At 37.3% G+C, this 20,549-nt stretch overlaps 1 protein-coding gene across 1 annotated transcript in view; it reads left to right on the top strand.

The window, feature by feature from the left end:
* Positions 1-20,549, top strand: part of lrp1ba (low density lipoprotein receptor-related protein 1Ba) — a 306,610-nt gene that overhangs the window by 51,059 nt on the left and 235,002 nt on the right. The window contains 1 exon segment of the mRNA XM_048163800.1: positions 4,418-4,555. Coding sequence (XP_048019757.1) covers positions 4,418-4,555 — 138 coding nt within the window.

The following is a 20,549-nucleotide window of genomic DNA, read 5'->3' as shown; positions in this document are numbered from 1 at the left end:
ATGAGACATGTTTTTAGCCAAGTATGTTAAGCTGCATTCACGTCATCTCGTATTTACCGTAATCTTGAAATGACAACACGTGACATTATATTCGACGCACCTTTCAATCATTTCCTGTGTAATATCTTGTGAACAATGCAATATATTATGTTGATTTTGGATTCATTTCGTAAGAATCTGCTTTAAATAATGTTGTGCATTTTCTATGATCTGTGCTTTTTTCATAAAGTTATGAGCACGTGAAATCAACACATTTCCCTATCGGTCCCTTTCTCTGTGTCAGACTTAACTTTGTTTGTTGTCATTTATGCTAAACTCACCGCAGCTGCATCTTCTATATAATGCCGCGAGTGGGGCTTGAAGAAGTGACGTCGCCTGCGTCTGCGCAGTGCGACCTGATGCAGCTCCTGAAGTGAGACACAGGAAACAGAAATACTGCAAAATAATAATAATAACGCGACTAAACGAGACGAAATAACGTTATAACATTTCGTCTCGTCTCGTTTTGGTCAACAAAAATTAAGAGACATTTTAGCATAGTTTTTATTTTGTAAACCACATTTAGTCTCATTTTTATTCGTCAACAATATTGCATTATACGTTTAATTATAGTCATCGTCACATGACCAGCATTTATGTCACGTCGCATCTCGTTTTCGTCACGTGATAAAGGTTCGTTGACGACGGTATTTAGTCATAATTTTCATTGACGAAATCAACACTACCTGTGACATTCTATCTGGTGTCCTTAGACTCCGTTTTATTTTCTATCAACACTGTCAACGCCGAAATGAATCAGAACTCTTTAGTTGTTTCTGCTACTCATTATTGTAATGTTATGTGCTTTGAGACATTAAATAATTTAACGCCGTCTCTCGTGAAGCTTTGCAGATTCTGCTCTGGCTGTGCTGTTCATGTGTTTTGGAGAGCGTACTGAAGGGAGGGCGGGATCTAATGCTTTCAAAGCTTGCTATTGCTAGCCTCTCCGAAATTGCCTACCCTACCTTTAAGAGAGAGACCCCACTAATATACTGTCATGCTGGAGGGGGTTGAAAATCTAAAACAATTTTAAAAAATGCTGAATTAATGAGGTTACATCACCCTCAATATCTTCCAGGTTCCATCTTGACTTTTGCTGCCTAGATACTTTTGAACATCTCTGGAGATCCGGAGGCCCTGAGAGGAAGAGCGAGAGACACTGAGAGGATATTTTTAAACAAATCTCCGATTTGTTGAATTACATATTCTCTTTTTACCGGGATTATAAAAGTGGAACAGAGGTCCGCTGGGACGAGCCTTGGGGGGAAACCTGTGTATACACTTCCTTTCTCCAAAAAACCCACTCGGCTGATCATTTACAAGGAAATTGAAAGTTAAGGAGGCAGACGAACTGTAGGCCAACTTTCATGGCCCTTATTGGAGCTGGGTGGAGATCAATATTGCTGTTTTGGCAGTGGCCTCTTCTCCCCCGTGAAACCCCAGAAATGTCAAGCAATCCACAATCAATGATTCACAAGAGACAGCTGCCGGCGTGCTAAATTCTCGTGTGCTTAAGAGACATATTTAGGAGGAACTGTGCAGGGAGTTGAATATTAAAATAGCTTTGCTCATCACATTTATACACAGTACCCATATGAATCGAGTTAAGGGGGTGAGCCTCAGTTTTATTGCTTTTATTTGTATTTATGCTGTGCAGAGAGGGAAAACAAGAACATAGATGCTTTTAGAACAATTTGTGTTGTTCATCTGTTTTTTAAGTAGGTTTACGTCATCGTTGTTTTGTTCTGTTATTTCTTCTAGTGTCGAAAGCTACCCAACAGTCTTGTGAACATTTTTGAGTACATACTATTCAATATTAAGTGTTTATTTTAAATGCGTAATAATGTGGACATCACTGCTGTTGTGCAATTTTATTATATGTATATGCTAAATTAAATGGTGTTTTAATTGTATTTTATGTTACATTATATATGTGGCTGCTGCATTATTATGTCCCCTAAAAAAATCCTAAATGTATCATTTTATTTTTAACGAATGTAATAGCTTTTTGATTGATTTTTTTTTTTTTTTGCACCAAAAAAGTCATAATTTAACTTCCTGTCTGTATAATAAATTTGGGGAAAAGTGTTAAAATTAGGAAATTCTACTGTAGAAAGAAGTTTAAAAATATATATGCCGTAGTCATTTAATGTTTGTGTCTAATGTGAATATTGTTAGTATTTTTTTCAACATTTTTTTTGAAATAACAAATTCGTTCATGTTCTAAAAATTATATGTATATAATATGGATATAAAATATTAATTATATATTCATATTGTCACGGTTCTGTTATGTTTGGACTTTTAGTTTGTTTATCTTCAGTCACATGTTTCCTTTGTTCTAGTTTCCCGCCACTCTTTAGTAACTATGGTTTAGTAACTGATTAGCTGCAAAAATTTGTCGTTTATTAAAGGTTATCTAAGTGATGTCACACGTTTTTAAGCCAAAACATTTTTTGTCACATACAGCAAACATCTCCTCACTATTCGCTAGCTGCCTGTCCCCTGAACACACTGTAAAAAAACGCGGTCTCTGTAGTTGCCACAAGCTCCGAAAACAGCAATAAAAACAAACTGGTGCAGCCTGGACCACAAAACATAATAAACATGCTCCAGCCAATAACCGACAAGAATGATTTTAAATGCGCGTTCATGACTGTTTCAGGAAGCACGGAGGGGACGAGGAGAGGAGGAGGGAGGGTCTAGCTAACCTCTGTTTTGTTTGACAACACATAGAATGTCAACAGGAAGTTACTCCACCCAGGATCACTTAGAGCACCTTTAAGGCAGGAAGTTCATTGTACATGTTCATTGTAAATTATAGCCTACTGTAGAAAGAACTTTAAAAAATTAGATGTTCTAGTTATTTTGTGTTTGTCTAAAATGAACATCATTAATTCTTTTCAAAATTCATGTTTTTATTAGAATAAATGCTGTCATTACCATTAGGCATTTTCATTTCAAACGTCTCAAATTTCCTCTAAAACATTTATTCTTGGTTATGATTGATACGAGATGTGGCGGGAACAGAAATTTTAATTTAATTTTAATATTTTTACATCACCCGAGAGTAGCTTCATTACACATTGAGAGTGTCATTACCAAACCTGTACTCAAAAACGACCCCCCCCATAAATTCACACTTGATTGACTATGAGCATAAATGACTGCAAACACGGTGTGTTAGCAAATCCAAGGCATATTTAAACTAAACAAAAGTAGCCTATCATTATCTTCACACACCATTACCGCCTCACACACAATGTTACAATCACTAGGGGTGAAATTGCAAGCCACAGTAAACCTCACAAGAATGGAAAATGGGCTACTTTCCCATTGACTGGAGTGCCCTCTCGTGCTCTCGGAATTATATACGAGTTTCCTCGGTTAAAAATGCGCGTGAATGCCCTCCCATTTTGAAACGTGATGAGCTTGTAATCACGACGTCAGAGTCTGTCTCTCGAGCTGTCGAGATCATTTTTCTTTTTTTTTCTTTCTTTTCTCGCATGACAGATCGCTTTAACACGGCTTAGTAACGTTAGCACCTCAGTTCAGCGAAGCGGCAACGCGGAGCTCAAGTGAACCGAATAATCTCGTCCTCTTTACTACTTATGACACGAAATAAACATGAAAAAAACATCAAAAGGTATGTTTAAAGATACAGTACAACTTACCGAAACCCCTATCACGTCACATGTAATTGCTCAATCAGTGTTTCAGCCGTGGAAAGGCGTCAATAAAACAGCTTCTAAACATTTACCGTCGCATTTACCTCAAGAAAAGCTATTCAGTGTACAAAAACTCGTTAGTCTGCTAGAAAAACGAACTTAGGAAGAGCATTTTTGCACTATATTGCAAATTCATTGTATTTTTACTGAACTTGTTCTTCAATATTGAATGTATGTATTGGACTTTATTTTAATATTATGAATTTTAATATTATGATGTACTAGGATTCCCTGTATAGTTACAGCATTGGTTGAGAGATGTTTTTTTCTCAGAGGAAATTTGCCATGATACCCTACAAATTTATCAATATTGAATCAAAGTTTATAGAATTGAAATTGAACTGCAAGCTTGTGAATCGAAATCGAATTGTGAAATCTGTGTCAATGCCCAGGCCTAGTGTCAATAAGTGTCAATTTGCTTGAAGCAAATGTTGTCTTTTCCCTTTATTTGCTTGCCTGAGTGCACCAGAATGCTTCAGAATGCACAATTTTCTCCTGGGGGACGATGCCCCCAGACCCTAAATACAACAATTCAGTTGGTAAACATGTCGCCTTTCTCACCTCTTGTGACTGCAGGTCGGTTGAAGAAGTTGCATTTTTCAAGACTTTATTAAAATTCCTAATATCCTACTCATCCGTCTCTTCTACAGGCTTGCGGCAGGTAAAGGTGAGATGTCCCGTCAATCACCTCCAGTGCCTCGGCACCCACAGGTGTGTTCATTATAGTAAACTCTGCAATGGAGTACAGGACTGTGAGGACGGCTACGATGAGGGTGTGCACTGCCGCGGTGAGTTCCGATTGATTTTTTTCAACTATTTGAATATCTGGAATATGGAGGTGCAAAAAAATCCAAATACTGAGAAAATCACCTTTAAAGTTGTCCAAATGAAGTCCTTAGCAATGCATATCCACTCACAAAAATGATTTTTTTTAATATAATTACAGTAGGAAATTTACAAAATATCTTCATGGAACATGATCTTTACTTAAAGGTGCCCAAGAATGCTTTTTCACAAGATGTAATATAAATCTAAGGTGTCCCCTGAATGTGTCTGTGAAGTTTCAGCTCAAAATACCCCATAGATTTTTTTAAATAAATTTTTTTAACTGCCTATTTTGGGGCATCATTAACTATGCACTGATTTTTTCAGCACGCCACCCCTTTAATTCGTGTGCTCCCTGCCACACAAGCTCTCGATTATATTACAGCACATTTACAAAGTTCACACAGCTAATATAACCCTCAAATGGATCTTTACAAGATGTTCGTCATGCATGCTGTATGCATGCTTCGAATTATGTGAGTAAAGTATTTATTTTGATGTTTATATTTGATTCTATATGAGTTTGAGGCTGTGCTCCGTGGCTAACGGCTAATGCTACACTGTTGGAGAGATTTATAAAGAATGAAGTTGTGTTTATGTATTATACAGACTGCAAGTGTTTAAAAATGAAAATAGCGACGGCTCTTGTCTCCGTGAATTCAGTAAGAAACGATGGTAACTTTAACCTCATTTAACAGTACATTAGCAACATGCTAACGAAACATTTAGATAGACAATTTACAAATATCACTAAAAATATCATGATATCATAGATCATGTCAGTTATTATCGCTCCATCTGCCATTTTTTGCTGTTGTTCTTGCTTACCTAGTCTGATGATTCGGCTGTGTGCAGCTCCAGACGTTAACTGGCTGCCCTTGTGTAATGCCTTTCATAATGTTGGGATCATGGGCTGGCATTATGCAATATTGGGGCGTACACCCCGACTGTTACGTAACAGGCGGTGTTATGTTGAGATCCACGTGTTTTCCGGAAGTCTTTTAAACAAATGAGATTTACATAAGAAAGAGAAAGCAATGGAGTTTGAAACTCAATGTATGTCTTTTCCATGTACTGAACTCTTGTTATTTAACTATGCCAAGGTAAATTCAAATTTTGAATCTAGGGCACCTTTAACATCCTAATGATTTTTGGCATAAAGGAAAAATCAATAATTTTGACACAATGTATTGTTGGCTATTGCTATAAATATACCCGAGCAACTTATGACTGGTTTTGTGGTCCAATAAATGCTGTTCTATCTACAGTACTATCAAACTATTATGGTTTCCACAAGAATATTAAGCAGCACAACTGTTTTCAACATTAATAATAATAAGAAATGTTTCTTGAGCAGCAAATCATTATATTACAATGATTTCAGAAAGGATCATGTGACACTGAAGATTGGAGTAATGATGCTGAAAATTCAGTTTTGCATTACATTAATAAATTACATTTTAAAATATTCAAATAGAAAACAGTTCTATTAAAGGTGCCGTAGAACGTCTTTTTAAAAGATGTAATATAAATCTAAGGTGTCCCCTGAATGTGTCTGTGAAGTTTCAGTTCAAAATACCCCATACATTTTTTTTTATTCATTTTTTTAACTGCCCATTTTGGGGCATCATTAAATATGCGCCGATTCAGGCTGCGTGGCCCCTTTAAATTCTCGTGCTCCCCGCCCACGGAGCTCGTGCTTGCCCTGAACAGCATAAACAAAGTTTACACAGCTAATATAACCCTCAAAATGGATCTTTACAAAGTGTTTGTCATGCAGCATGTCTAATCGCGTAAGTATAGTATTTATTTGGATGTTTACATTTGATTCTGAATGAGTTTGATAGTGCTCCATGGCTAAAGCTAACATTACACACTGCTGGAGAGATTTATAAAGAATTAAGTTGTGTTTATGAATTATACAGACTGCAAGTGTTTAAAAAATGAAAATAACGACAGTCTTGTCTCCGTGAATACAGTAAGAAACGATGGTAACTTTAACCACATTTAACAGTACAATAGCAACATGCTAACGAAACATTGTGTAATGCCTTGAACATGAGCTGGCATATGCAAATATTGGGGGCGTACATATTAATGATCCCGACTGTTGCATCACAGTCGGTGTTATGTTGAGATTCACCTGTTCTTCAGAGGTCTCTTAAACAAATGAGATTTATATAAGAAGGAGGAAACAATGGTGTTTGAGACTCACTGTATGTCATAATAATTTGTATAATTTGTATAATTTGTCCCTCTGATGTCTACTGGTATTATTAGTAATGTTTTTTGTGCACCAAAAATGCCATAATTTAAAGGCCATTTTTCACCCTTTCTCTGACAATTTTAATTAAAAAGGCCATTTTTCTGTTCTCTTATGTAAATCTGTCTGATGAAAATTTTGGAAGTTCAAAAGTTTTTTGTTTTTTTTTGCATCTTGGTTTCAATGTTTTTTTAGTTAAGAAACTTTTCATAGTTACAGTTAACTTTTATCTTAAAAGATGAAAGATGAGCCCTCTAAATGTTCAGATTATGAATGTATTATGTTTATTCAGTTCAGATAATTAAGAAACTGTAACTTCAGAAGTGGCATGAATAGTTTTGTTAGTTTTCAGTGTGTTATACTTTTGTATAGTTGTTCATCGGACTTGATGCGAACAGTCCTCATATCTCGAATTCAGCTAAAAACATCAAATGCTTTTTGTTGATGGACTAGATGGTACATCAACACCTATAGCTGCAGGTCAAGACTTTCACCTTTAAAGTGCAATTCATGTCTTAGCACAAAAAAGGGTCCATTATTTCCTCATTTTAAGAGCGTTTGACAGAATTAAACCCACAACAAATCTGCAGTCATTTTAAGTCAGTTCCATGCAAGATAAGCATAGTCGGCTTAATGTAGTAATGGGCTTCTGCTAAAAGGCAATTACTGTTTCTCCACATGATGAAGTGAGGATTGCGTTTTGTCACATTGTGGTGAAAGGGAACAAGAAAAGAGGTTTATATGGAAACTGCAGTCTAGTTTACATCTAAAACGTTGTGATTTGATATATTGCAGCCGAGCACGTTTAACTGTTGAGATGCATGAGCTACATCATCATGTCTAGAGAATATGTGTATTTAGTTACGGCCGTAATAAATGAGCATATGGAGGTATTAATCATCCTCACCTTGAACTGAACTGCTCGTAAGATGTTAGCATGCATACGCCAGGCTTTTTAAAACAACCAAAGACCTCGCTTGGAAGGGAAACTCACGCATTTACATTTTATGTTGCATTTCAATCTTGGTCTTGGTTCAGTTTCAAAGTAAATAAAATTTGGCGGCATGGAGAGGGAGGTATGGAAGTACACGCTCCTTTGAGGAGCAGCTCGGGCTGCTTTGTTCCACTACAGACTGGTTTCGAATTGCTCTCTGCACACCTGTCATAACTGAGCATTCATAATTTACATTATCAGTCCACAGAGCAGATATCAACTCTCATTCCTGGAGGTATTCGAATCTGGGACAGATAGAGAGAAAGAGCGAGAGAAGAGAGAAACATCTTCACAAGAATGGTCATATGAGCCAGACTCACACTTTTCTTTGTCATAAAAGTTGAGACAAACTAGCCTTGTGGGTTGAAGATAGCGTGAAACTAGCATTGACCCCATTTGCATTCATAATATATGTCTGTAGTCTTATTGTGCACAATATTGCAGTTCATAATTTCGACTTGTCCCCCTTTTCAGACTAAAACCATGTTACCACCGTTTATGCTTTGTGGCCATACTATTGAAGAAATTAATGTTTTAAAGGGGTAGCTCACCCAAAAATGTAAAATGAAAATTTTGTCATCATTTTCTCACCTTCAAATTTTATCATTGTATGAACTGTATCAATGACTTTTATAGTATGGGGGAAAGAAAAAAAAAAAAAAAAACTATATGAAAGTCAATGGGCCAAAGCAACTGTCTGGTTACCAACATTCTTCAAAATATCTTCTTTTGAGTTCAGCAGAAGAAAGAAATTCATACAGGTTTCATACAATTTCAGGGTGATTAAAAGATGACAGAATTTTCATTTTTGGGTGAACTATCCATTTAATGCTTACCCATTCTCTTCCATTGTAAGTATATATATAAGTAGGTGGTTGCTAGGGTGTTGCTATGCAGTTCTTGGGGGTTGCTGTGCAGAGCCCCCACCTAGTTCTTAAAGGGTTAGTTCACCCAAAAATGAAAATTCTGTCATCAATTACTCACCCTCATGTCATTCCAAACCCGTCAGACTTTGGCTCATCTTCGGAATGCAAATTAAGATCTTTTTGATGAAATCTGAGAGATTTCTGTCCCTCCATTAACAGCTACGCAATTGCAACTTTGAGGCTTCAAACAGTTCACAAAGTGTAGGGCATTGCTCGACAGAACCTACCAATGACTTTATCAATGAACAACATGATTGAACAAAGCTTCATTTTGGTCCAAAAGATCCATTTCCTGACAGGAAACGCCTAGCCTTAACCGGAGTGATGACGTGACTTCTTTTAACAAAGGACTCTGTCTAAAGGACTTCTTAGCTCATCAGCAATAAACTAATCAGAACCCATCACGTGGATTTGATCACATTAAATCTATTGATTCTCTCACAAAACCCTCTTGTATTATCGGACGGAACAGGAAAATACCCATCAACGGATTTAAAGAAGAATCTGTCCTATCAATACCTCCCTTGTGTTGACCGTCCATCGTGACCCGGTCACTCGTGACTCCGGTCAAAGTTTAAACTATGCTTAAGGACTCAATCTTGAATCTCAAAAGGGACAATTGTCGATTACTTAAAGTATTAACTATATACAGAATAATACATGCCATGATGTAATTACTAACATGTCTATTCAATGTATTCAATATGTGGGTTTTCTTCAAATGCATTATTGTAATCATTGTTTTAATTAGGTCAGTCTAGTAATATGTGTGTAAGAAGTGTGTCATGTTTGAGTTCTAAATGCAGAATTTATAATTCTGTGTAATTCTGTGTGAATGAAACATTGAAATTCAGTATCAGGAAAATATTAAGAAACTTTATAAAGTTGTTAATAAAACAGGAGAATGTTCTGCAGATATCACGCGATGTGATCAATAGACAATAGACGAGGCGTGTCTAATCTCCGTAGCAACGTCTCATTGGAGGATCGCTCCCTTAAAACTATGCTGTCCGAACAAGCTAATGTCAGAAGCTGGAAGTCAGAAAAGGCCAGAAGTCGGTCAGAAATCGCTCGAAATCGGTCAGAAGCCGGTAGCCGAAACACCGCTACTTTGACCACGGCGGAAAAGTCGCATGGGTCATTGATAACTGATTGACCGGGGCTGATTTTCCATCGAACACCCGACTTCAACCACGAGCTGCGCCGCTGATCATTCGACAGCCGTCACATCCAGACTCCAAAACACTTCGTGAAATATCTGACCAAAGTCTCCCAAGAAGAGAGCCGCTCAAGCCAGACGCTCAGCCAGCAGCATCCTTCAAAGCTTCCGCGCAACCCACAGGGCTTTCCCGAGAAGACGTCACCTGAAAGACAGCCAATCCAGAACGGGATTCCGCTGTACACGAGTCACGGAACAACCCGATTACCTCAGCTGTCACAGCAAACGCAGGTACAAGCAAACTTCTCTCTCTCTTGCTGGAAACTGGTGAAACTCCTTTAAACCTAAAGAATCAAGCCAAAGCTCTGCTTTTGTGATTTTCCTCAGGTTATGAGTTAAGTTAGCACTGAACTTGGGACTTTTCATAACTCATCAACTCCGCGAATGTGTGTGCATGTATGTATGTGTGTGTGTGTGTGTTTAGCCTTAGTTTCCTGTAATCATTAGAAGTAGTCAATAAATCTTGTTTTGATTTTCACATACGAGTTTCTTGTGCTGTGTATCAAATTACTGTCTTAAACTCAAAGATCAAGTTACCTCTTGCTTATAATATAATAATTACAATAATAACAATAATCATAATAAAATATTGTTACTGTTGGCCGCAGAATAATATTTTATCCAGAATTGGTAAAATACTCTAACCTCAATTTTCGCTGGACGAATAATTGATGAAGTGTTAAATATTAATTCTGAATCATTTACAGTAAATCATTTACAGTTGATTCAATTCTTATTCCCTGGAACAATTAAATGAGCTAATAAATAGGCTAAGTCCTTACAAAAGAGACCGTGAAACTAATCCATATGAATTGAGTGGTTTTGTCCAAATTTTCTGAAGAGACTTGATCGCTTTTTATGATGATCAGATTTAATTTAGGCTTTTACTCACATATAAACATTGATCAGCAAACATAAACTGACATGAAAGACGCATGGGAACACCTCTTGTGGAAGCTGAAACGTGCTGCGTTACCCTTTCTAACCCTTTAACTGTACATCAACAACAAAAAAAACAACAAATGAGCTTTTCCTAATTGTTAGCACTATGTTAAGCTAGTAGACTAGTTAGAAAGGGAAATGCTTTGACTCTTTAGCTTCGTAATGTAGTGTGATACGGTATGTCACTTCTAAGTAGTCCACAGAGAAAACTCTACTAGTTGCACTTTACTTATAGGGCCCTATTTTAACAATCTAAGCGCATGGTCTAAAGTGCATGGCGCAAGTTCCTTTTGGATGTGTCCAAATCCACTTTTGCTAGTTTAGTGACAGGAAAAATGGTCGGTGCGCCCGACGCATGGTCTAAAAGGGTTGTCCCTATTCTCTTAGTGAGTAATGGTTGTGTTTTGGGCGTAACATGCAATAAACCAATCAGAGTCTCATCTCCCATTCCCTTTAAAAGCCAGTTGCTCTCGCGCCATGCCGGATTCGCTATTTACATGGCAGAATTTGCAAGCGGAAAAAATGAACGCTTTTCTAGCGAGGAAATGGATCCATCTACGAGACAAGCCGGATTCCACCAAAGCATTTTTATCTCTATTGACAAAATAATAATCTTTTACATTGTAATGCTTTTATTTGTAATATTTGGCATGTTTGTGTGCCGCTGTGCGTCCCTGTGTGTGGAATAAGCAGAGTGTATGCGCATTGTGCACAGTTATTACTAACGAGCTCTTTAAATAACAAAAAAATATTGCGACTTTAGACCAGGTTTCAGTTGGTCAATGGCGCAGTCTATTTCAGCTGCCTCAAAATAGCAACACGCCAACAATGTGCTTGAACACACCTCGTTTTCAGACCAGCACGCACAAATATGGGCACACAAATGGGCACAAACGCATTTACTATTTAAACAACGTGGCGCAGGATAAGAAAATGAAAACTGAAATTAGCAAAAAACACTTGCGTTGCTCCTGGCGCCGCATTGCACCAGGTGTATAATGGACCCCCATAGAAGACTATGGGCCCTAAAAGAAATTTGATGGCTATACATTTTTTCATTTCACTCAAAAATATCATGTTATAGACGTTTAATGCATTGTGAATGCGATTTCATGTTGTATTTAACTGTGTTAATGTGTTCAGGTTAGCTCAAAACATTCAGCTCAATGGAAATGGGTTTTTATGTCGATAAAACTACGTAAACAGTCTTGCAGATATTTGACATCGATTCGAGTGGCTAACTAACCTTGACAAAGTGGTTTATTTTGTTCTGAAGGGAAAAAAAGCAAAAAAACAAAAATCTAGCGAGCAGCATTGGAAGCACTGCCTTTGGATCACTGTGTGTTATTTTGAAACTCTTTCTTGGCTATTTTTCTTGGTTGCGTGGGGATTTGTTTTGTCATTGAGGAATGGAGCCTGCCTTCAGGTGACCACGGCTATTCACTAGAGACTAAAGAAAAGAGAATAAAGGGATTTCAGCTGTGTGTATGTGTGTGAGTGTGCGTTTCAGTATGATCACTTATCTTCACGTTTCCCCACTGTTTTGGTCCTTCTCACACAGATTATATTTAGATCATGGGGGACTGATAAGGACTTTATATCTTTTTTTATTATTATTCAGATGGCGTCTGCCGGTGTCAGACTGACTGACTGTAGACGTGTGAAATGAATAACTTAACAAAGACGCCATAGAGCAGTGGAGAAGATAACAGAATTAAAACAAAAAGAGAATCACACATTTAATTAACTTCCCTGAAAACATGCAAGGAAAGAACACAATGCCACGCACATTCCACGGGGAAGATTTTCTTGATCTGTCGCATATATCGGTTTGTCTCAGATCAGAAGAGCGTACAGTTTTGTGTACAAAATCACACTTTAACGGCCCACAATGCATTATGGCTAGTATTCCACTATGCTTAAAAAAAGACCAATTGTTGTAGCTATTCAGAAACATTTTGAACCAGTTAGCGCTATGCTAAGCTATGAGGTTATCTGAAGGGACCTGTTCAGAAACAAAGTTTGCTACCATGATATCTTGTCCTACCTAGTCAAAAACATTTTTAACCAGTTAGCGCTGTGCTAAGCTAGGAGGCTAAGCTGTTAGCTTGCTATCTGAAGGTTAGCTTGCTATCTGAAGGTTAGCTAACAAAATAAAGATGAGATGTTTAATTTGGCCACTTTTGCTTCAGTAAATTGGCATCGGCTAATTGGACCATGCTAACTTGCCAAACTTTGATTCGTCCTGAGCTTCACTTATACGTGCATTTGTATGATGATGTGACATCATGGAGTGTCTCCTTCTATAAAATCACAGTGCAGGCAAAAGGTCTTGTTGAATTTACAGAGCAATCATTTAGTCGTCTGTGTCTAGAGATTGGGTTGCACATTACTGAACATGAGTGATGGGCTCTTTGCCCTCTGGGCTTGAGAAGCTGCCTTATTTTACACATCCACATTTATAGCACAAAGGAAATGCTAAAGCTCATAAACTTTATATCTTTATGTGACAGGAAGGACTGTAACCTTGAAAATGTGCTGAGTGTCCCTCCTGCACTTGCACTTTTTATTTTTTATTTCTCTCTACCACTACACAGTCTTTTTGCAGTTAGACTAAACTGAGTCTGCTCTCAAACAAGCATTGCAGACTATTGTATTTATTGTATGTTTTTTTTGTAGTCTGCAGTGGTTTTTTTGGGGGTTCTGGCCACAAAATCCCATATGACAAAAAGTTATATTTTTGAATGTATTTCAAAATATTAAGATATATTTTAAGAAAATACATTTACAAATTACAAATGCATTTATTCTTCATTCATTTATTTAAAATGTATTATAAAATTGAAAATGCATTTACTTTTCCCTTGGAGTAATTTTTCATATAATTTGGCATATGTTTCAGGCAAAATAAATACATTTAAATGTATTTGTTTTTATAAATAATAAATCTGATCCCAACAAGTCTGGGCAAACCACTGAGTAAGCACCAATCAGAGGTAATTTAATGATGCCAGCCAAAGGAAGTGTATTTATTTATTCTGTTTATTTGCAAGAGGATAAATGGACACAGTGCAAAACAAGCGTGTGACACAATGTATTATATACCATTTCACATTCTGTTTTTGCACAGTACACATTTAGCAGTATGCTAGAATTGTCTTCTGTTGCAGTTCCTTGGGCAAAAGCTTTTGAGTCTAAACTGAATCTGCTCTCAAACAGCAGAGTAGAACAGATGCACCAGATGCACCATTTCTTTTCCATCTCCTGAGGAAAGAAAGTGATAGATTTTTACCTCGCTTGCAGCCTGTTAACATATTAATAACGTTAGCTGGTGTTGCTCCTTTATACAGTATGTATGTTTTTGGAAGTTTATGTATAGCCCTCCTCAGCCCTTCCTTCTCCGTGTCTGAAGAATTCCCACTGGTGAATGTTTATCAGAGCCTACAAATGATAAAACAAACCTTAGAACATGTGACAGTCTTGACAGCTCTTGATGCCAAATCGAAGTTTGTACTTCAATTCTGATGGAAAAGAGGTCTTGAGTGAGAACACTCGCTGTGTGCTGTAGTGAAGGCCAAGACGGCAATCAGGAATCTTGGGAAGTTCAAAGGCAAAAAGCAACGTAGAACGTCTGACTAGCTTAAAATTGGCACTTGAATTTCTTGACAAATCCACCACAGAAAGACATGGGAAGCAGGTATTTTTAGTAAATCACATCACTTCTTTGCAGTTTTGTCAGGGAAGCATGCTACATTCCACTAAAATCAGAAAGTTGGAATTTTCAACTTGGAAAAGTGCGAAAGATTGGCAAATGGAACAATTTCACTCTATCACATTCTCTCTGTCGATAATGGTATACATGTTAAACAAATGCTAGCATTGCATAGCATCGTTATGCTCAGAAATTTAGTTTAGTTTGCTAGCAAACTTCTAAGTTCTAAGGCCCCATTTACACTAGTTCTTTTTAAAACGGCGTTTTAAAATCAAAATGATCTTCGTCTACACTGCGTTTCAGAAACGATCTCTGTCTACACTACACAAACGAAAACGCATGTCACATGACCGTTCATGTAGGAACTATCAGTGACGTAAGTGTAAACTGATTGGCAAACGCATATTAAACACTGGCACCCAACATTTTTAAAAAGCTGTGTAAACATATTTACTTCACGAACATGGAAAACAGTGATAATGGCGTTTACCTGTTGTCTGCAGGGTTGTGTTCTTTTCCCCCCCTTGATGATATGTAATACTGAAAGATGTCATAGGAGATTTCGTCTCTTAGCCCTACTTTTTGCTCTTTCAGTTACTTAAATTCTGCGTTTACATTCCATCTCCATTATCACAAAACCCACGACAGACAACAAACACAGCTCCGATAACGGCATCTTCCATCCACCGGTTTTTAGCATTTGTAAATGCCGTGCTTAAAGTCGCCATGAAATCAAAATTGACAACTCTATTTTTTCAAATTTTTTATGGAATATTGTAGTATTTATTATTAATAATTTATCCGTGCACTTCATTATTTTTTTTTATTTATGTGCCCTCGTAAACCGAAAATGAGGGTGCTCGCAGTGAGTCCGGTGGAGAGAAATTCAGATCTGCCTCCATTTTGTTAGCAACTTCCAACGATCCAATCAATTCCCGAAGTATGAAATCAAGTCCCGCCCTCTTATTTCAGATATCGTTTCACTCGGATAGACGTCACAGTAGAGATGAAAATACAATCGCAACTTCCGCTTCGTGTCGACTTTAAAGACCCCGCTGTCGACTGCTTCAGAGTTCCTATTCCCAGTGCGAATGCAACCAGGAACAATGCCCGGGGTAGAAATTCATCCTAGTGGCTAGTTCCTGTAACTGAGTTCCTACTATTCGGTGCGAAAGCCCCTAATGTTATGGCTGTTAATCGTTTACTGCTTTGTATGCCATCTTCAAATTTCAGGTAATGGAAAAACATTATGGTCAAAATTCCAAGATATCAAATGGTATCCAACACTGAATGTAATGCAAAAGCCAATGATTTACCAAAATCTCAGCATTCATGAAACAAAATGTTAGTGTGAATAGAAAACATTCTTAAAGGTGCTCTAAGCGATCCTGGGTGGAGTAACTTCCTGTTGACGTTCGAAGTGTTGTCAAACAAAACAGAGGCTAGCTAGACCCTCCCTCCTCCTCCTCCCCCTCCCCTCCGTGCTTCCTGAAACAGTCATGAACGCGCATTTAAAATCATTCTTGTCGGTTATTGGCTGGAGCATGTTTATTATGTTTCGTGGTCCAGACTGCACCAGTTTGTTTTTATTGCTGTTTTCGGAGCTTGTGGCGACTACAGAGACCGCGTTTTTTTACAGTGTGTTCAGGGGACAGGCAGCTAGCGGATAGTGAGGAGATGTTTGCTGTATGTGACAAAAAATGTTTTGGCCTAAAAACGCGTGACATCGCTTAGAGCACCTTTAAATTGTTGCATTCATTCCAATTTGTCAGTTTACACAAGAGTGGATTTATGAACAATTTTCACAGATATTCTTTCAAATGTTTCAGGAATAAGGCCCATTTTCTTGATTCTTCTCATTTGTACTTGTATAGAACTGGTATTTTCGCTTCAGCCTTGAGCACCTTTCTCTTTTTGTTGCTCTCAGTTGCATTCCATAATTAACATTCTTAGTTCTTTAGAAGCCACGAATGTGCCATGAACGTCTGCTGCAGCATTTTGTTCTGCACCAAAACAGTCAAAAGCATTGGTAGACGACATGACCATGGTCCCTCTGAAGGTAATGCTTTATCTCTCCTGGGCATTCAGAGATTGGAGCGTACTACATACTACAGGTGCTAGGCAAGAAACAGTCTTTGTGTTGCACCTTTGAACATCCCTGTGGTAATAACACACTAGCCTCACTTTCCCCATCTGCATTGTCAGTCCCTAATGAATATACGGAATTGAATAAAGCAGCCCACACAGCAACACGACTAAAAAACGGAGAAACGCACACAGGAACTGCAAACAAAAGAGTCTACACCTCACAGTGGCTTTTATATAATGGCAACACAGTAAACAAAGCATTGGGATAACAAGAACGCCGTCAGATGCTTAAAGGTAAATTTATCTTGGGAACAACAGTTTTTCTTTGTTCTTTTTACAGCCGTTGTGAAACATAATTGCTCTACTTATGCTTGTGCCTGATTAGGTTAAACATCAGGATCTTTTTATGCACATATCTTAAGCCACACACACACACACACACACACACACACACACACACACACACACACACACACACACACACAAAGTGTATACGATTGATATCATCCATCTGTGCAAGATATTGTTTTTTGGTAATTCATATCTTTTGTATGTAACTAGATGTGAATTGTTATATTTCAGCCAACTGAAGATGATGTAATTATCATCTGGTGTCAAGTTCTCAAGAGCACGATTACATTTTCTTTTGATCTCAACTTAATAAAATATTCTTCATTTCAATACAACAAAAGTTTTTCTTTCACCAGTTCGACTTAATTTTCTTGTGATCTGTCCATTACAAAAGTTTACAAGCTTTCGACCTAGAAAAAACGTTTTCTTGTGATTGACGCAATAAGTTTTCTTGTGATGCCAACTTAATTTTCTCATCTTGACATAAAAAGATGTCTTCTCAAGATCTCTACATAATTTTTATGGTGAGATCACAGAAAAATCTGTTCACAAGATTTTGACTTTATAAAAGCCTGATTGATTTTATTAAATATATTTATACAATCTTTTTAAGATCAACATAAAGATGTTTTCTAAAGGGGGTCGCACACCGGACGCGAAGCTCGGCGCCGCAGCGCCACGCCGCGTCTCAGGTATCTCACATTCTATACGCGCGAGCTCAATTTTGAATCGGCTTCTGACAGAAAAGCTGCACGATGGGTGAGTTCTTACTTTATTTATTATTTATTTTTTTATTTGTATTGAATAATAGCTGGCTTTTGAAGGTTCATTAATGAAGATCACATTACGTCTGTTATTGTTTTGTTGTATCGGTTGTCTAGGCAACTATGTTACATTGTAGCAATATTATTTAACTAGCGTTAACTAGCTAGTCCGAGTGAAAACATTAGCAAAACAAGTTATTTCGGTAACACTTTACAATAAAGTTTAATTTGTTATCATAGTTAATGTATTAGGTTAACTAACATGAACTATGAGCATTTGTTACAGTATTTATTAAGCTTTGTTAACTTAATGTTAGTTAAAAAACAGTTGTTCTTTGTTCATGTTAGTTCAGTGCATTAACTAATGTTAAATACAACTTTGATTTTAATAACGTATTAGTAAATGTTGTAATTAACATAAACAAAGATTAATAAAGGTTGTATAAGTGCAGTTCATTATTAGTTCATGATATCTAATGTATAATAATATATAATATATTTAATATTTCGTATTTTGTGGGGATTTCACAGTACTAAAGAATATCAACTTCTAAATTATGCAGTATTCAACAGACATAATTGCATTATATTATTTATCCAATGTAGACTATGAAGGTTTCTGAATGCCCTGTATTTTATGTCCTCCTCAAACAGATCAAATATTGACGGACAACAAAAAAACTGCTGCACTGCTACTTATCAGTATGTACATTGACGATTTGAGGGAAATATAATATAAATTTAATATAAAACCTTGAAATGGCGCTCTGTGGCACGGCAGGATTTTGAACAACTTCCTGAGTCGTAGCTGGGCGCCGCGGACAGGCGCCGAATGTCACCGCCGGTGTGCGTACTCTCATAGAAAACAATGTGTTTGAATTTTAAAGACGTGGCGCGGCGCTGTGCGGCGCCGAGCTTCGCGTCCGGTGTGCGACCCCCTTAAATGTTTTCATTATCTAGACATAAGCTGTTCTCTTAAAGTGCATATTGCAGGTTTAAAATTTTTTTAGAGATGAATATATAACCTTGTACAAAAATACCATATAAAAAGGTACTGCAGGGTTTAAAAATGTTTTGCGAGACATAAGGGCATTAATTTAGTAGATAAAGTGACGGTCTCTGTAAAAACCGCTTTTTTTCAGCGTCGCGTCATTTTACGTCACTACAGGGAGATGTTCGCAGAGCTCTGTGTTGATTCAGTGCAGAATATATTGGTATTTAGCAACAGCGGCCGTGAATCAGTGTGTTTTCGGTAGTTTTTGTATTCTATTTATCATCGTAATGGTAAATTATTGTGTTTGTGGAGGATGCACAAACTTCAGCCTGTCAGGACATCGAGTACAGAGGTTTACTAACAAGAAAAACTACGCTGCTATCTTCTGTGCCGGGGTTTGTTTTGTGCAGGTGAAGAGACGGGACTTCACTTCTGCATCTGCGTCGAAAAACGCGTTCATTTTAGACTGGAGGATTATCATCCTGGCGATATGATGGAGTTCAACGTTGTAATACTTCTGTAAATGATTATATTAAATGAATAAACTTACACACGCTATGCTTCTTCACCGTTTTTACTTGAATCAATTTCAACACTGATGAATACAAATTATGTACACATGCATACAGTCTCACACTCACACAAAACAGTTTTGAATGATGTGCTGGTAATGTAAATACTCCAATTTCATGCATGCCATGTATGTAAACTTATACATTCAAGTTCACACAACTACATAATCACAGCGTCATACATCCTCACACAATCAGCGAATGGGCACGGAATAAACTCATAACACAGAATTAATGAATAAAGGATAACATGAAATACATACAGTAAGTTAACACTATATGTTTGGCCGCCGGCGGGAGACATGATCACGGATCCGATGAAGACATGCACATGCACATTTTAAGTTTTGTGTTTGATTATTACATTTGCTAACTACCAAATCAGTCGTGATGAGAAACGGCTATATCACGTAACGTTAGTGTGGACGGATATTAACGCGTGTGACATAGGGCCTACGCTTGATCAAAGTTTATTCGTTTCTGTTATTAATAATCAGTTAGGCCTACTCCTACAAGACCAATAGCTTTGCTATTGCCTGATTCATGATAATAATCTGCAAAATATTGTGATCTGAGCACATGTCGTTAACGTTATATCTAGCTAACACCGGTCTCTGTCCTGTTCTCCACTGCTTCTCCTCACACAACAGCTCAATTTGTCTCTTTTGACCGTTATTCTGTCTAATTCTGGCCTGTCCCTGCTCTCTTGACCACATAGCAGGCTAATTGTATGGCTGTGATTAGTTATATGAGTATAAATAAGCATTTACAATTTCCTCAGCATCCGAACTGTCACTGCGATCCATTGTTTTCCTATAGTTTATATTGATCGCGTTCCCTTCAGTGACGTCACGTCCGATTTGGCATTTTTCAGATGCGGAAGTAAAATTCTCTCACAAAAAACGACTCCAGAAGCCTATGTAGCGTATGTATGCGTGTTTTTTCAAGAAAATCTATTTCATACATTATTTTTTTAAACAGTGAATCACTAAAGCTCTAACCTGCAATATGCCCTTTAATATCTACTTTATTTTCTTTTGATCTTGACACAACAAAAGATCCTTGTGATCTTATTTCCTCATATCAACTTTATTTACTAATGATGTAGACATAACAAATGTTTTTGTGCACA

This window comes from Megalobrama amblycephala, linkage group LG2 (genome assembly GCF_018812025.1).
Source record: "Megalobrama amblycephala isolate DHTTF-2021 linkage group LG2, ASM1881202v1, whole genome shotgun sequence".
NCBI lineage: Eukaryota > Metazoa > Chordata > Actinopteri > Cypriniformes > Xenocyprididae > Megalobrama > Megalobrama amblycephala.
This window is presented reverse-complemented; position numbering and strand designations above follow the sequence as displayed.